Source organism: Plectropomus leopardus, chromosome 13 (genome assembly GCF_008729295.1).
Source record: "Plectropomus leopardus isolate mb chromosome 13, YSFRI_Pleo_2.0, whole genome shotgun sequence".
In the NCBI taxonomy this organism is placed as follows: domain Eukaryota; kingdom Metazoa; phylum Chordata; class Actinopteri; order Perciformes; family Serranidae; genus Plectropomus; species Plectropomus leopardus.
This window is the reverse complement of record NC_056475.1, coordinates 26,765,211-26,781,216: the sequence shown is the minus strand read 5'-3', so window position 1 is coordinate 26,781,216 and position 16,006 is coordinate 26,765,211. Positions and strand designations below refer to the sequence as shown.

The window sequence follows — 16,006 nt, the reverse complement described above, 5'->3', positions numbered from 1 at the left end:
TAATTACTGCATTTCATAACGTAACCACTGAAGGCTGCAGATGTCACATTGCTTCCCACTTGCTAACACCTTGACACTTTCCCTGTCCACACTTTTTTTCCCCTCTTACTCCCTCATTAACCTGGGGCATTTTTTTCTCAAATATTATAAGATGTCACTGGCTTTCATGCCACTCTGTAATATGGACTTCCCAGAGAAAGCCTCAGGGGATAATGCTACCTAGCACAGAAATGGTAAAAATGGAATGTGAGAAAGTTCTGCCTGCATCCCAGATGCTTTCCCCACCCCCCTTTTGACCATAACAGTGTCTGCCGTATTAGCACGAGCACTAAAGTTGAATTAACAGATGGAAAAATTGCAGGTTCCTCATTGCTGTTGGGAAAAAATAATATATTTTTTTTGTTAACTAGTTATTGAGACATAAAAATGTAGTAAGTAAAAGTACTAAAAGCACTGCGATGCAGCAGGTGAAAGCAACCCAATCACCAGAAAAAATGCATTGTCCATTTGCAAACCACAGATATTTTACATTTGCACGGTATCAAGCAGCAGATACATTGAGACTTTACGTTTCAACAATGCTGTAGTTAACAAGTGTTAAGGCACACAAAAAACAATTGTATAGGGAAAAAAAAAACTACCAATGTCTTGGTAAAATCAACTCCTGGAAAAACAGCAACGGGTCACTACAAAATTGCACATTTGATGCATAAAAAGCTGCAGTTAACACTATAATGAGTTGCTACACAACACTAATATTTGGTGCCTAAAAATCTGCTGGAAATACACTGATTGATTGCCACAAAACATCTATGTTTGGTGCCTAAAAGGCCACAAGAAACGCACTAATGGGCTGCTGCAAACCACCCATGTTTGGTGCCTAAAAAGCAGCTGGAAACAGACAGACAGGGTGCTACAAAACAGCCATATTTGGTGCCTAAAAAGCCACTGGAACCACATTAACAGGTTGCTACAAAACACCTACATTTGGTGCCGAAAATCCGCTGGAAACACAAAGAGGGGTTGCTACAAAACACACCATATTTGGTGCCTAAAAATCCACTGAAACGCACTGACAGGTTGCTACAAAACACTCACATTTGGTGCAAAAAGAGGCAATGAAAACCCACTGATGCGCCACTATAAAACACTCATGTTTGAGCGTAAAACGTCGCTGGAAACACAGCAATGCCTTACTAAAACACAATCGATTTTGGTGTTTGTTGGTATTGAACAGTGGGCTGCAGCTTGCTGGTCATCACGCCTAGGTGTCACACCATCCACCATTTCCTCCACCTTCTGATGACAGAGTCAGCTCATACACTACATCCTTTAGAAATCCTGATATAATCAATATCAAAATTGCTAATTTAACATAGTCATGCTTTGCAAAGAGGTGAAATGGCAACATTTTCTTTTGGCAAATGGGCAGGCGACAGACAATGAAAAAAGCATAGGCTATTACACTCATGACCATTATAATGATCGGAATAGATAATGGCTCTATAATGGCTTCTAATCTTGTTGCACAATTAGCTGTTACAACATATTACATTACTTGTCAGATGCTGTTAAACCCTGTGTCAAAAAATCTAGAAAAAAAGTCCCTTGAAACATCTCTCCAGTTCAACATGCTAAATGAAAGAAATTCACTTTAAAACTAAACCAAACTGATAAAAAGAGACTACAGGTCGCTGTCTTAACCAATGCCTCCATTTAAATCTTCATTCACTGTGTGCAATATCATGCCATTCCTTCATAACACAAATATCTCCCACTGGCTCTTTCACCAGCTAATGAGACCGTATGTCAAAATGCTTGAGATACTTTGAGAGACATTCCACCATCAGCCTCTGCTTAATGAAGGTAACATTAGGTAGGTCCTCTCCCTGTAATAACAAGGTCAGTCCTCAGGCCATCATACTCATACCACTTGCTCTCTTCATCATCACTGAAGGCTTACTGGGATCTGATAAACGAAGTGAAGGACTAGGTTTGGTTTAGATGTTGTTTGATCAAGGCTGCCAGAGTAGATTTTAATATTAAAATTTAAAAGAAATGTCACAAAATAATTCAATCAAACCAGCTGAATGCTTTAAAAGTATATTCTTGATGCACTGTTTTAACGGGCAGTTGAACAGAACACATCAGCAGGCTTGGCTTATCGATTCTATAAGCCAAGTCACTGGGAGAAAATCGATTCTATTGATTATTAGCCGCCTGACTGGAGAGAAGATGCCTCATACAGATGTAACCTTGGGAAGCATCTCTGAGGTTATACTATTACTATGACCTTTAAAGCTGGCCTTTCAAAATATTAAATCTCCCAATTACTCTCAAACCCAAATCCTTGAGGAATACAGCATCATTCCAAAACCACTGCGGTACTTCATTCACTGCAAGCATGGACAGAGTGGTAGGGTCACATATGTATAACAATATGTTTTGTAGACACAATATTTAAGAAGGAAAGAATGTTCCAGTGTCAGCTATTCTTGGTTATCACAATAGGAAACAAGATAGATTCATAAAAGCACACTTCAGAAGTGGGATGGCTTTGCAATTACTTACAAAATCTAAGAACTATAAAGAGCTGATTTATTTACAAAAGTAATTATCCAAAGTGCCCCAGCGCACAGCCAGCCCAAAGCTGGACACTGACCTCAGAACAGGAAACTAAGGCCAAAAGAGTTCAAACAGCCCGGAGAAAAACCACAAACCCACGGGAATTTTTGAGCTCAGAAACTAGTCCATCCACAGGAGCGTAGCTATTGGTTCACTATTCAGGACAGATTATGTGAGGAATTGAGAGCCAGGGGACAACACGAGATGCCAAAAAGATTAAGTAAACCAAGTTTGCAAATAATTAAGCAGAGACATCTGTATTTATTGTTGGTGTTAGTCTGCAACTTCCATTTTGTTTTCACAGAGATACGATGTGATCTATGACACTATGAGCATTTTATCAGCCTAAATAGCACATGACAGAATTAATTGGTTAGATTAAATTGTGTCTGCTTAATTTAATGCATTACTGAGGTGGCCATGAAACATTACGTTTAATAACTTAACTTTGTGCTCAGCTTCATGTTTTTTATAATTGCATGGTCATTTTTTGTGAGGGTTTTTTTCTTCATTTAAAGCTATAGTTGTTAACTTTTATGAAGATAACTTTTTGTTGCATATGCTGAAACTGTCACTATATCCTTAGAGTAGTGTATGAGACATAATCTGAGAAAAAATCATTTTAATCTGCCTCTTCATAGTGCGCCTTATGGCTTTTGCAAGAATCCACCACACCTGAATGAAAACAACCAATCAGAGCTGAGGAGTCTGCGCAGCTATCAGTCATGTAATCGCTGCTCGTAAACTGCAGTTAAACTGTCAAATTTGGCAGCGTTGTTCAAATATGAATCAATATTTTATAACATATTGCCTATTTGCTTAACGTTTGTTACCTGGTCAACATGTTAGAAACAGTTGAGCTAAAACCAAGTACTGCCCATCGGCCGTAACAAACTTTCTCGATTTACAGATTAACTGTAAAAGGAAATATAAATATGTCTCTGAAAACATTTGAGGCTAGAAATGGTTGTTTTCTGAGAGCCGTGGTAGATTCTAGCAAATGCCATTGGGAAGAGAAGGCAGAGACACTTGATTTTTTTTCTCAGATTATCTATCTGATGTACTACTGACAGGATAAAGTGTGTGTTTCAGCAAACAGGAGATAAACTTACTTTTATAAAAGTTACCAGCTGTGATTACTATATTATTTGTTTAGTTCATGCTTGAGTTGTTATTGCTCCTAATGAAGACATAATTGTGCTTTAATAAGAGCTTGTCATGCAAATAAATTGAAATAGCTGAAGACACAAATGAACAATGTGATGATTCTATTTTTACAAAGATGAGGAGAAAAGGTTGAAGGAAGTAGTAAGGGTGTGGGAGGATCCTTCAGGCAAGGAACCCGCTACCTTTGTGGGGCAGGCGGATAGTTATCGATCCCTCTCGAAATGAGGAGTTGTGTGTGTGTGCAAGAGTGTGTGCTGTGTGTGCCTGTGAGAAGGTGTGATGACCTGTGAACTCTAGGCCCACAGGCGCTTGTTAAAGCTCTCAGTAGCTTCCCGTCTCCAGGGTTGGCAACCACGCTCGGCCTCACAGCACCACAGGAAACCAGTGAGTAAACAAGGGTAAGCATTCATGAATCACAGCTTTCAGCACACAATCTGAAAACACATTAAAAACAAGCTTACGCTAACACCATTACGTATGCATTTATGCATATTCAGTCAGAGGCAAACAATTGCAGCAACTCCTGCAGGGGTTTGAGAGACAAGAGAGAAACACTCTCAATTACTCTGCCAGAACTGTTCCTGGGGGACAAAATCCACATGAGCATTTTGCAGGTAATGACCCCAAAAACACCTGTGTCAAACCACATTCCTTTGGCATGACCTTATCTTTATATCAGCTGACTCTGTGGATGCTCTGTATAACAATGAACACCTAATTTAAGGTTTAATGGTTGATTTGGCAGTTTCATTTTGGCAACATCAGGCTAAAATTACATAATAAACATTGATCGTATTGTAATTCAAGTGAACTGACAGAAAACTAGACTTCTGCACCCCCTCTTTACTCTGTTTTCAGGATTTAAAAAGCTGTTCTACAAATAGGTGTGCCCATCCCTTCAGTAAGAGACTAACTAAGTGGAATCTTGATGAGAAAGTTGCTATTCCAGCATCAGGCTCGAACTGGCCATCGGTCAATTCTGGCAAATGCCAGGCCACCACCAGCAATGTTGGAAAAAAATTTGTAGGGGAAAGAAAGAAAGACCTAGCAGGTAGTAATGGTGCCAGTCCAGAGGAAAATTGCCAGGGTCAAATTTTGCTTCCAGTCAGAACGTGCACACCAGTCCAGCATTCACAATAACTGCCAACACTGCAAAGCAACCCAAAAAAGGAAGACAAGCTTATCAAAAAGAAATTCTAGGAGAGTCTGACAGAATAAGACACATGTCAATAACGGTGAGGCGTTTCACAGATAGAGAGAAAATATTGCCAAAAGTTGAACCTTCTGATAACTTTAACTTAAGGCTAATGGTTGCGGCTTTAAGTTCACATTATGCAGCCAACATTAGTTAGAGCCCTGAATCATAGCATGTGCTTCACCTCAGTCCCAGCTGCTAGGAACCACTTCTCCAGCAAGAGAGCAGGCAGCAGTTCCAGAGAAGGACCCCCAGTTGGCGGCTGCAGCTACCCATATTTAGATAGCACAAACCCCAACTCTGGATGACCAGACAAACTCAACTCCCTGCTGGATCAGCAAACTTTCAGTTGCTGCTGTTACATACATTCACCGCTGTGCTGATGCTGGCCACCAGCCCACTGTGACACCCAGTGCTGGGGGGCCTGAGCTGGCTAAATCTGAGCCACTAAAGTCCCCAACCAAAGGTCCGTCTCCCAAACTTCTGTGAACGTTTTTCCCTGGGAAGCAGTCCACTGTGGCAAAGAGCAGAGTGGAGGGTCCATTGGGTAGCTAGCTAGCTGATTCTAGTCTCATTTGTGACTTGAACTGACAGGGAGAGAGCAGGGCAAGGAGGGGCTAAGTAAATGAGCTGCAGGTAACTATACACTGAATTAAGAGAGCATTGACCCTGTGCATGGATCAGTAATCATCTGATGGGAGAGGCTCAGGGCAGAGAACAGAGAGTTGGGAGAGCTGCAGGAGTTGGATGTATTTTCAAATTATGTGTTTTTCTTGCCTTTTCCAGATTTCTGCCTAACCCAGCTTTAAGGTGTTTGGCTCAATTCTCGACTCAAAAAAAAAAAGCTTATGAAGTCCAGACATTAGTCCAAAACCAGGCTTGATGGATCCCAAGTAAGAGTTAGAAAAAAAATAAATAGCGAGGAGCTGAAAAAACACAGTGTGCCAGAGAGGCTGCCAGCAGTAGAGAATGAATGAACACGCTTAATTAGCGAGCAAGCAATGCATCTACCTTGAAAAAACAAAATAGTTTCTGTGGATTCTCAATCAGCATGAGTGAAGCAGAGAAGGGCCACACCCTGAATATATATATATTATATATATATATATATATATATATATTTTTTTTTATATATACATTTTTTTTTTTTTTTTTTTTTTTTTTTTTTTTTTTTCATTCTTATTCTTCAGTTGGCATGTTCCAAGAAATAAACAACATCAGTGAAGATGCTCTCTAACCAAACTGCTAACCAGTGAAGCCTATTAGTTACATTATTCCCCAGAAAGAAAAGAAGGAATCTGACAATTTCATCTGACAAACAAAGGAATTCTCATCAGTGTACAAAGATGTCCTATCAGCCCCGTCATCCATAGCGAAGGAGTCCTCATTAGCAGTGGGACTCGGCTCATCACTGTCACCACCACAAAGACTACAGGGAGTCTTGTTAGCTTAGGGGACAACACAGCAGGCAGGCATCCCCCCAATCAAGCCATCATTACTTAAAGTCCAGCGTTCTGTAACAAGTGGCGTGCAGTATTTTGGGTCGCAGCAGTCAACCTCTTGCAGCCGCAAGTGTCAGTCACCAAAACAGCATGAGTAGGTACATGTGAACTCTGACCTGTGTGCAACTAACTCCAGCAGGCCAGCCAGATGTCTCAATCAAAATGGTCCCTGCGGGGCTGCTGCACACACCAATGATGGAATTAGGCTGCTGGTCTCGGAGCCCCTCTTGTACTTACTTCTGCACTGATAACATATGAACAAGAGAGTCTAGAAAGGTAAAACAAGCCTCAGAGGACCCTGGTCACTTATTGCTAAAGTCATTAGCCTATATTAGCTTAGCTAGTTTTATGAAGATATTAATCCTATCAGTCCCAGCTGAGCTGAGAGGGTTAACTGAGCTTTCAAAGCCTGTACTCTGTTTGAAAGCTCAGTTGAGACAACCGCCATAACAAAGAATAACAGGATGAGCCATTCTTTTATTTTCCCATGGTTCCTTTTTCGACAGTGTTTACAGACCATCAAACAAAGCAGGTGGAGTGGCGAGGAAAGTCACAGCATCACTCTGGGGACGCATAATTTAGATCTGTGGGATGAAAGGGACAAAGCCATCTCGACACGAGCATATGCTTTTAATGGCCGTCATTTAAATTATTATGCATCATCCAATTACTATTGGCAGATTTATTATGCAGAGATCCAACTCTCAGCTGAGGAGAGTTCCAGGTTCCCCTTAGTTGGTAGTACGATGCAGTCACTTAAGAGCAAAGCTTTAAGAGTTTGTCGTTTTAACGATGGACCGTTGTATGTTTTTTATGTTAAAGTCAAGACAATACAAGGGGTTTAGCTGGTATACGTTAAACAAAAGCAGGGTGGAAAAAAAAACGTAATCATTCTTCAAGGACATGGCCTGGCAGCTATCCTAGAAATAATGTCTGAAAATCCCTGTAATCTATAGTAGGATAGGGTTGTAGTAAACAACTCTCATTCTTTAACATGAGGTTGCCATGTATGTTTACTATACACCTCATCACTTCTTCCAACTCATATTTTTTGGCTAAAAGCTGCAGTGCTGGGCCCAGCAGGAAGGTCTGGTTCCGTTGATCAGTGATCAGAGAATAATCTGGGCTTAAAATCAGGGTTTAGTTTCATGTCAGGTGACCATTTCAGTGCAAATTCACATATTCACATCCTATTAAAGGACTAGAGAACTTTCCTAGAAAGTACCTAACAGGACAAACCTCTTTGAGTATTCTTGAAACTCTCAGGACTGTGTGGTAACCAAGTTTGTCTGTTTGTAAATTTAGAGAAAATGAACTGGAAAATTGGTGTCATACACATTTTTGTACTTTTGATGTGGAGAGGCAAGCCTGAGTATGTTCCCTTTTTTGAGTCACCACTGAAATTTAAGAAAACAGTTGGTAAAAGGCTGTATTATATCCACAAGTTGACACCGAACAGATTCAGCTAAGGTCACAGTCGCTAGAAAAGAACATTTGCTGCATTATCTTTGGTATTATATACATTACAAATGGTGTCACATCCAAAAATAAGGTTCAACCCCCATGTCTTCCGCGGAGGGCAATTATTTAAGCTTATTTATTTAAGCTATCATATGATTAAAAGCCTTGGAGAAATGTGCCTCCACACTGTCAGAGAAGGAAAGTTCAGCACTAAATAAAGCCATCACTCAGAGAACAGACACTTGTGAAGGCTCTTGGCTGAAAATATAATGTTCGTTTTTCAGTCTGTGGCCAATCCTAATGTTACTGACAGCTGTCTTTGTTTTACAGAGTGACAAGAATGGCGCCAGAAGGGAGTCCTGAAATTTAGAAAAAAACATTTGTGATTTGTTCTGTACCTTTTCTTGTGGTTCCAAAAAAGATCAAGCCACATATAGTTGTGTAGGTTTCTGTTAGTGTCCTTCTTTAGACTGAAGTTTTATACTCTCGCCTAAAATCCACTCAATATGTTAATTACAAAAAACAATAAACAAAAAAATCAGATATACTGTGCAGGGATCTAGCAATTACTTTCTATTTGGTGGGTTGTAGTCCCTTGTATTCAGCTTAATTTTTGGTGGGCTGTGACTAAATTCCTACTTTATATGCCTTCCAGGCTCAACCAGCTCATGTCCCACAGCAGGTGCATAGGCAATAATGTGTTAGCTCATATCTGTACAAAAGCAGGCTACTATAACTGTTGTTCATATATTTTGCATAATTTTGGTGAGCCTTTTCAGTCCTACTGGGTGAAAGGAAATATCTACTGATGTTCCTTCAATAGATACACCTGTGAAGTTTGCTGCTTTTCTGGAGCACAGTGGCTGATATCAGCTGTGGTCAAGGCTAAAGAAAAATGTGAGTGAGCCAATAAGGTCCGGAGGAAACTAGGTATCTTGTCAACACTCCAACAAATACTTTTCCTTGCTGATGTGCAGCCCCGACCTCCACCTGCAACATCAGTGTTATATCAATGTTATGCTTGGGTTCATTTTCCCAGAATGAACCTTGACCCTCCAACACAAACACAGCACCCAATACAAAGCTTTTTTTTCTCTGTCTCAAATGAAGTTTGACAATGCTTTACTTCCCAACTTATATGTCATGCTGGGTTGGAGTTGGCGCACAAAAAAGGAAGTTACTGGGTAAAAAGATAATGTAAACTAAAGCGTGAGAGTGCATGACTCTCTCATTCTCTTAGAAAGAAATGACAAACACTTTTTAAATATCGTTTGATCTAGTAGTGAATCTAGCATGCAAGGCTACTCATTTGCCATTATATTAAATATTGGGGGTGGGGAAAAATGTATCTAACATAACATCACCATATTTTCCATGGCAATATTGTATCCATACACCAACCCCAACTATTGATTTTCTTATCTAAAAACATAATAGAGCACTCCATGTATAAAGGCCTACATCCTTGTCACAGCAGCTGCAGGTCAAATTCCAAACTGTGGTACCTTACTGCATGCCACCCCCTGTTCTAACAATTAAAAGGCACACGCCAAAAGAAAAAACATGTATTTGAAAAAAAATAACATTGCAAACACAAACTACACTTTTGATGGCCTACCAGAATAATAAAATCAACTGCTTCGTTAACAAAGTTTGGGGACATCATTTGCAGTTGAAAAAAAGGTCATACATACATGGCATACCAGCCCGTTATTATTTGAAGTCATCAAATACTGTCTCAGTGGTTTCAGTGGTCAGTGGTTTCGGTGTAAGATACCACCGCCAAAAGCCACCTTCTGCAGCAGTACGATATGCCACCGGTTGGCCGGGAACCTGGCGTGGTCGTATGATATGTGGACGGATGGCACCAGTTGGTAATGCAGTGGGACAGAACTTGCTGCGGCCATATGATACACCACTAAACAGCGTCAGGTTAAAACACTGCCGGCAGCATAATTAAGGGAGCGAGAGGGTCCTTTTAGGGCAGGCGGGAGAGGCAGTGGATGGGTCTGACAAACTCCGGACCTAGACCCAGGAGTCAAGCGTTTGCTTCATGAATGTACAGCCAAAGCACAATGGGTTTTTTCCCCCTAAGTCTAACCACGTGCCTCTGCTGCTTCATCCCTGTCACCCATGCCTTTGTAGCCTAATGCTAACCAAGTACTTCTGTTGACGTCCTAGCATTGGTTGCCATGTACTTTTGTTGCCTTAACATAGGCATGTGCTTTTGTTGAAATACCATCATTGGTTGTGGCATCCCTGAATATCACCAGCAGATGCTGGTTGAAACCTCGAGTGCAATATGTAAGCACGAAAGTCCACTGACAAAGCGGCAATATGTGACGACTTATTGGACATACATGCATATATAATAATCGCAAGATGCCTAAAATCCCAACAATATTGCATTGTGACTTAATTATTGTGATAATATGGTATCACGGGGCTCTGGTGATTCCCACCCCTATCATTTATCGTAATCAAGTATATCTATGCAGTATATATATATATGCATGGTTGCTTGTGATAGCATAGCATGTTTTTTTTTTTTAACTTTTATCAATACATTTTATGCATATTTGAGGGGCCCCTCCCCTATAATTACTGCTTTGCCATGCATGACACTTGCAGTGCTCAGCCCCTTTTTCCATTATTTGGAATTAATTCAGCCTCACAGGTCTTACTGGTAACCAGTACTGTCCAAGGGAAGCCTCTCTGTTCCTAGTAAACCTCTAACTAGTGTAATGTATGCACCCCCTGATGATAACCTACTGTGTTCTACTTTGACTCCACACATGCATTTGTGCATGCCTTTGATTTTATCATAAGCATAAAACAACATGCTTCCATATAAACCTGACTCTATCTCTCTTTGTTTCTCTTTGGACACTTATTGTGGCAATTAATTTCCACTGGTGTGATAAGGACTGCTGGTAATAGGCTGTTTCAGTGGACTGCAGCAGAGCATAGAGATAAATGGGTCACTTTCAACAACCGGGCAGTTCGCAGCATGGGTCAGGGGCCACATACAGATACTGCTGAATACACAGAGAAAAGGTGACCGAAAACCACGCAGGGTGCCATGACGGATAACAAATTCATCACCCCCCCCGTCACTTCTCTCTCCGTCCCACCATCGTTATTTAAACCATTCTCTTCCACTGCCAAAAAAAAGGAAAAGAGAGCAATGAGTAACTCATACCTGAACAAATCTGAAGAAATGCCAGTAGACAGTAAATCCCCGTAAGACAGGCAGGCATCATTCACGAGCAGCTGGAAGCGTGTAAATCCAGTTAGAATGCGCTTTGTCGCCCTATTTCATCTAAATCTCAACTTCTACTGCAGAGCCGGTGATGGGGATCCGGGTGGAGGAGAGTTCCTGAACTCCGTAATAACACAGATAATAGTGTTCAGAAGTGCTCCCGAGACAGTGAATTACTACTATTTGAATCAAAGTTGAAATCAGTCGGAGGCATCGTTACGGGCTACTCGAGAAGTAATCCACTCAGCACCACTTGGATTTTCAACACTCCTGTCGAACTCCTCACTTCCAAACGCTGATAACTTCGCGGAATTCATCTGTGATCAGATACGCTGTGAGTTCCACTTCAGGGGAAGCTTTGGACAGCGAGAATCCACAGAGTAGAAGCGTCCAGTTGCAGTCACTTTAGTGGTTTGAACGTGTAGTTTTACCCCGGTAAAGTGGGACTGGCGCTGGTTGGATGAGGCGCCGTGCGTCTCTGCGCGCAGCGCTGCTTTTGGTATTTCCTAACCAGTCAGAGGCTTTTCTGTTGTGCAGAGGAGATTCCTGCGAGTCAGGCACCATTTAACCGCATAAGGATACATTCACAACGCGAGGCTCCACTAGGCATTTGCATCAAGCACGTCCCTTACCAAAAGATCCAAGAAACAGCAGTCCCATACATGTCAGGAAAAAAATCTAAATTACTGCAAAATACGGAGCCGTGAACGTTATAGTTTAAATATCTAATAAGAGATTAGCAAGTCCCATGTTTCAAACGGTTTCCATCTTAAAAGAGCAGCCTGCATCCATTTGGCTGCAGCAATCAAACGCATTGTTTCAAGTGTCCATCATTCTCAAATATGTTAAGAAGAGCCTTTTATGAACAGCAGTATTCCCAAACCTAAAGTGTAGGCTACTTAATATTTTAAAGTGTGTCTACTGTTGAAGGCAAACACAATTTGACCTTGATGAATGATTTATACTATTTTTTATCCTCCTATCAAGACAGAGGGACAAGCACTTTTCTGTGTCCTTATTATAACCAGTTCAGGCAGCTCATATGGGAAAAATATGGTATTCTTAATGAGCCTGTGAAATGTGCCTTCATCCACAGCTGGCACTAGCAGCAGCATTTTGCTTTTTCTTTCCAGGACATATATCGATGAAGTTTTCACCCTGTGACCTCTCAACACACCACTGGGAAATTAAATGACATTTTAAGCTCTTTAGAAAGGTAGACTAACACCATATTTTGTCTTGGTATCCAGTATTAAAGTGATGATAACATATATGGAGTAAAATTCTACTCAATCAAATTTTGAATTAGGAAAGATTAATACTTTAAATCCTTTGCAGTTCATAGTTTCAGCATATCTATGACCTAGTGAGCCTCAAATATCTTTTGTGTTGTCTAAGCAGGTCAGCACTCCCTCTGCTGGCTGCACGGATGCAGCACAGTCTGCTGTACAGGAAACTGCAATAGGAACAGGATCGTTGTTTGACTATGTTTATCGTTTCATAATTCCCACAGTGCATTTTTTAAATTTAATTTTTGTCTGTTCATATCCTCTATGTCTTAAAGGGAACTACGCCTATTTTTAAAATTCATACATGTTATTCTTATGGTCTAAGACAGTCCAAAATATTAGTAAACATGAACAACTCTCTCATAAATCTAAAATGTAGAGTGCTAAAACATACATTTGTGATGTCATAGAGTATAAAGTCAGAAACTGCTCCATAGACTATGAATTAGGAAAGATGTTATTGATGACGCTGGACTGCTGTAGTAAAGAGGGAGCATCTTCATTCCAACCCTCACCTGTGGTCATAAGTTTTGGGTAGTGACTGAAAGAATGAGATCATGAATACAAGCAGCCGGAATGAGCTTCAGAATGAGTGGGATGTCTGGGCTCAGCCTTAGAGATAGGGTGAGGAGCTCTGACATCCAGTGGGAGTTTGGAGTAGAGCTACTGCTCCTTTGCATCGAAAGGAACCAGTTAAGGTGGCTGGGCATCTGATCAGGATGCCACCTGGGCACTTCCTGTTAGAGGTGTTCCGGGCACATCCAACTGGTAAGACGCCCCGGGGCAGGCCCAGAACACGCTGTAGAGATTATATACTGTATATCTCATGTGGCATGGGAATGCCCTGGGGTCCCCTCAGAGAAGCTGGAAAGTATTGCTGGGGAGAGGGACATCTGGAGTGCGTTGCTCAGCCTGCTGCCCCCCTGAAACAGCCCCGGATTAGCAGATGAAAATGGATGGGTGGATGGATAGATGGATGGATGGGTGGATGATTATGGGTGATGCTAATACCCCTTTTCCACAAATGAGCTTTGGATCTTGAACTGGATCTGCTCATGATTCCTGGAACCTCAATGCTATTTAGTGAACCAGTCCACTTTTGCATCAGTTTTGAATAGAATCATTGAAACTGAGGATTTGTCATCATCAACGGAGGGCGTTGCATAGTGCACAATGGAAGTACACGAGAGTAACAAAATTGCAGATCACATTTATTAACTGGGAACTTTTGTTTAGTTTGTACAGATAGTAGTACAGTTTCCGCCAGATCTGAGACATTGTTGTCAAGGATAGGTCATCAACAGAAGGCATTGCACAATGGTAAAACTATTTGAAACAAAATTGTGGATTACATGGATTACAAGTGAACTTTTGTTCTGTTAATAGAGATATTTGTTTTTATTATAAAAAAAAAAAAAAAGCAAGGACCAACTTTTAATGAAGCCACTGCACAAGCTTTATTTCCGACGATTTCTCACATACCTTCTCCATCCTCTCTTTCCAATCAGTGGATTATGACATGGCCACAGATGTTGTCACTGTTTGCACTTCAGGTCAAGGACAACCTGCTTTTTTTTGGTTCAAGCTTAGAGCCAACCTTTCCGTTTTTGAACCAACTCATTTTTGGTTGAAATGCTCTGAACAATTTGAAATTAGGTATGGGAACCAGAACAAAATTGAGTCCATGTTGGTGGAAAAGGGGTATGAGAACAGCCCAAAGGAATGTTCTGAGTTTATGGGTACATTCCCTGTTTCACAACTGAGAACACCACAAAAGAATAAAGCTCGTTTGGGTATTAATAAACATTTTGTGGGTCCACAAAATCCCCAATCCATTGTCTATAGAGCAGCTCCAGACTTTAAACTTGATGACATCACAAGTTTGAGTGAGTTGCTCATTTTCACAAATATTGACCAAACTTTCCTAGACCAGGGAAATAACATTAGAATTCTTAATTTTGGTGGTATTTCACTTTATGTAACATAACACCAGCTGTTACAAATTGTCCATTTTATGTGTACGTATGTGTATGGGGGGATATTCAAGGTTTAAAAAAATCAGTTTGTGTCCTAATTCTGCCCACACCACTTTATTTCCAATCCCCCAGTGGAACAAGAAGACAAGCTGCACAACACTACAAAAATATTAAGTTAAGTCCATGCATAATATCCACAGTAAAAAGCACACACTTTAAAATTCCATCACACGTTGAACCAAAATTAGTAACACAAGAAACAAGACAGTAATTATGCATTTAGACAAACTTCATTCACTCTGTGTCACTAACACGCCACAGAACAAACAGTGATGCTTCTGGTTTTTTAAGTCACATTTAACAGAGTCTGGCCTTCCCTGACCTCTAGCCTCAAATCCTTTAATTGCCCATTTTGGACCACTGGTGGCTCTTCTGAATGGAGCTTGCACTAAGCTGAGCCATCATGGTTGGTAAACAACCAGTAAAATATGGGAAATTACAGTCTCACTATGAGCACATTTCTGCCTTTATAAAATGTGCACTCAATTTTTTTTCATTCAAGAACACCATCCATTTCCTTTCTTTGTATTCTCGCATGTTTTTCTTGTATATCCTATTCAACATGTTTGCAGCAACACAATGACACTGAATATAGACAGTTGTGCTGTATTTCTCACATTCCCCCTATTATTCAGACTTTATTTTTTGCTGCATATCACTATTGTGTTTCTGTTTCCCTAACAATCAACAGGGGTCTCTGTCCCCATTCTTTCTATTCCCTCCAAGTCAATATTATCACCATTATATGGCTCTCTGGCTGCCTATCAGGTGGAGACTAAATGACTGCAACAGTACCATAGTGCTGTAGAAGACAATATGGTCTTGGTCATATAATGACTATATAATTAGTCTCATTTTATAACATTGGCAGGTATACACTAGCTATCATCACAGCAGGGCTGAAGCCCAAATAATGATATGATGGAGGTTCAGTAGTGGGGCTCTTGCTTTATGCCCGTGTGGCTTCAACATAACAACAGGTGCAGCACACAGCTAAATGCAGGGTTTGTCAGATCTATCGTCCATTTCACAATTGGTCGCAATCCAAAGCATCTCCAACACCAATATTTCCAGGAACAGATGGTGAAAAATGGACACAAAGACATGCACGTCTTCATGACAACACAGCGCAAAAAATGGCAAGGATTTTAAGGAGACGGTGCCAAGTACTGAGACCTATTTTTATTTATTTCTTCCACACCAAAGTAGCTCTCTAACTGGTTCTGAGCCAAGGGAGGAAATATCTCCAAAAAAGCACAAAGCCAAATCCAAAAAAATATTTATGAAGAAATAAACAATTTGGAGCCTCCACAGACAAACAAATTTGGCCTTAGCATGTCCTCTATTTGTCACTATAGACTGTTTTTGTCCAGGAAAAAATACAGACAGGTTTTATTTTTTTGTCCAATATCTCAATATTTCTGAATCTCCCCTAAACTACTATAGACTACTAAAATCTTAAGTAATGA

The 16,006-nt window shown here is 40.6% G+C and overlaps 1 protein-coding gene across 1 annotated transcript in view; it reads right to left on the bottom strand.

The window, feature by feature from the left end:
* The window catches only part of LOC121952493 (roundabout homolog 1-like), a 105,390-nt gene extending 93,935 nt beyond the window's left edge, over positions 1-11,455 (bottom strand). Inside the window, exon 1 of the mRNA XM_042499217.1 lies at positions 11,153-11,455. Within this exon, the coding sequence (XP_042355151.1) occupies positions 11,153-11,213 (61 nt within the window). The 5' untranslated portion in view covers positions 11,214-11,455. The remainder of the gene's footprint in view (positions 1-11,152) is intronic.
* Positions 11,456-16,006: the final 4,551 nt, after the last annotated feature.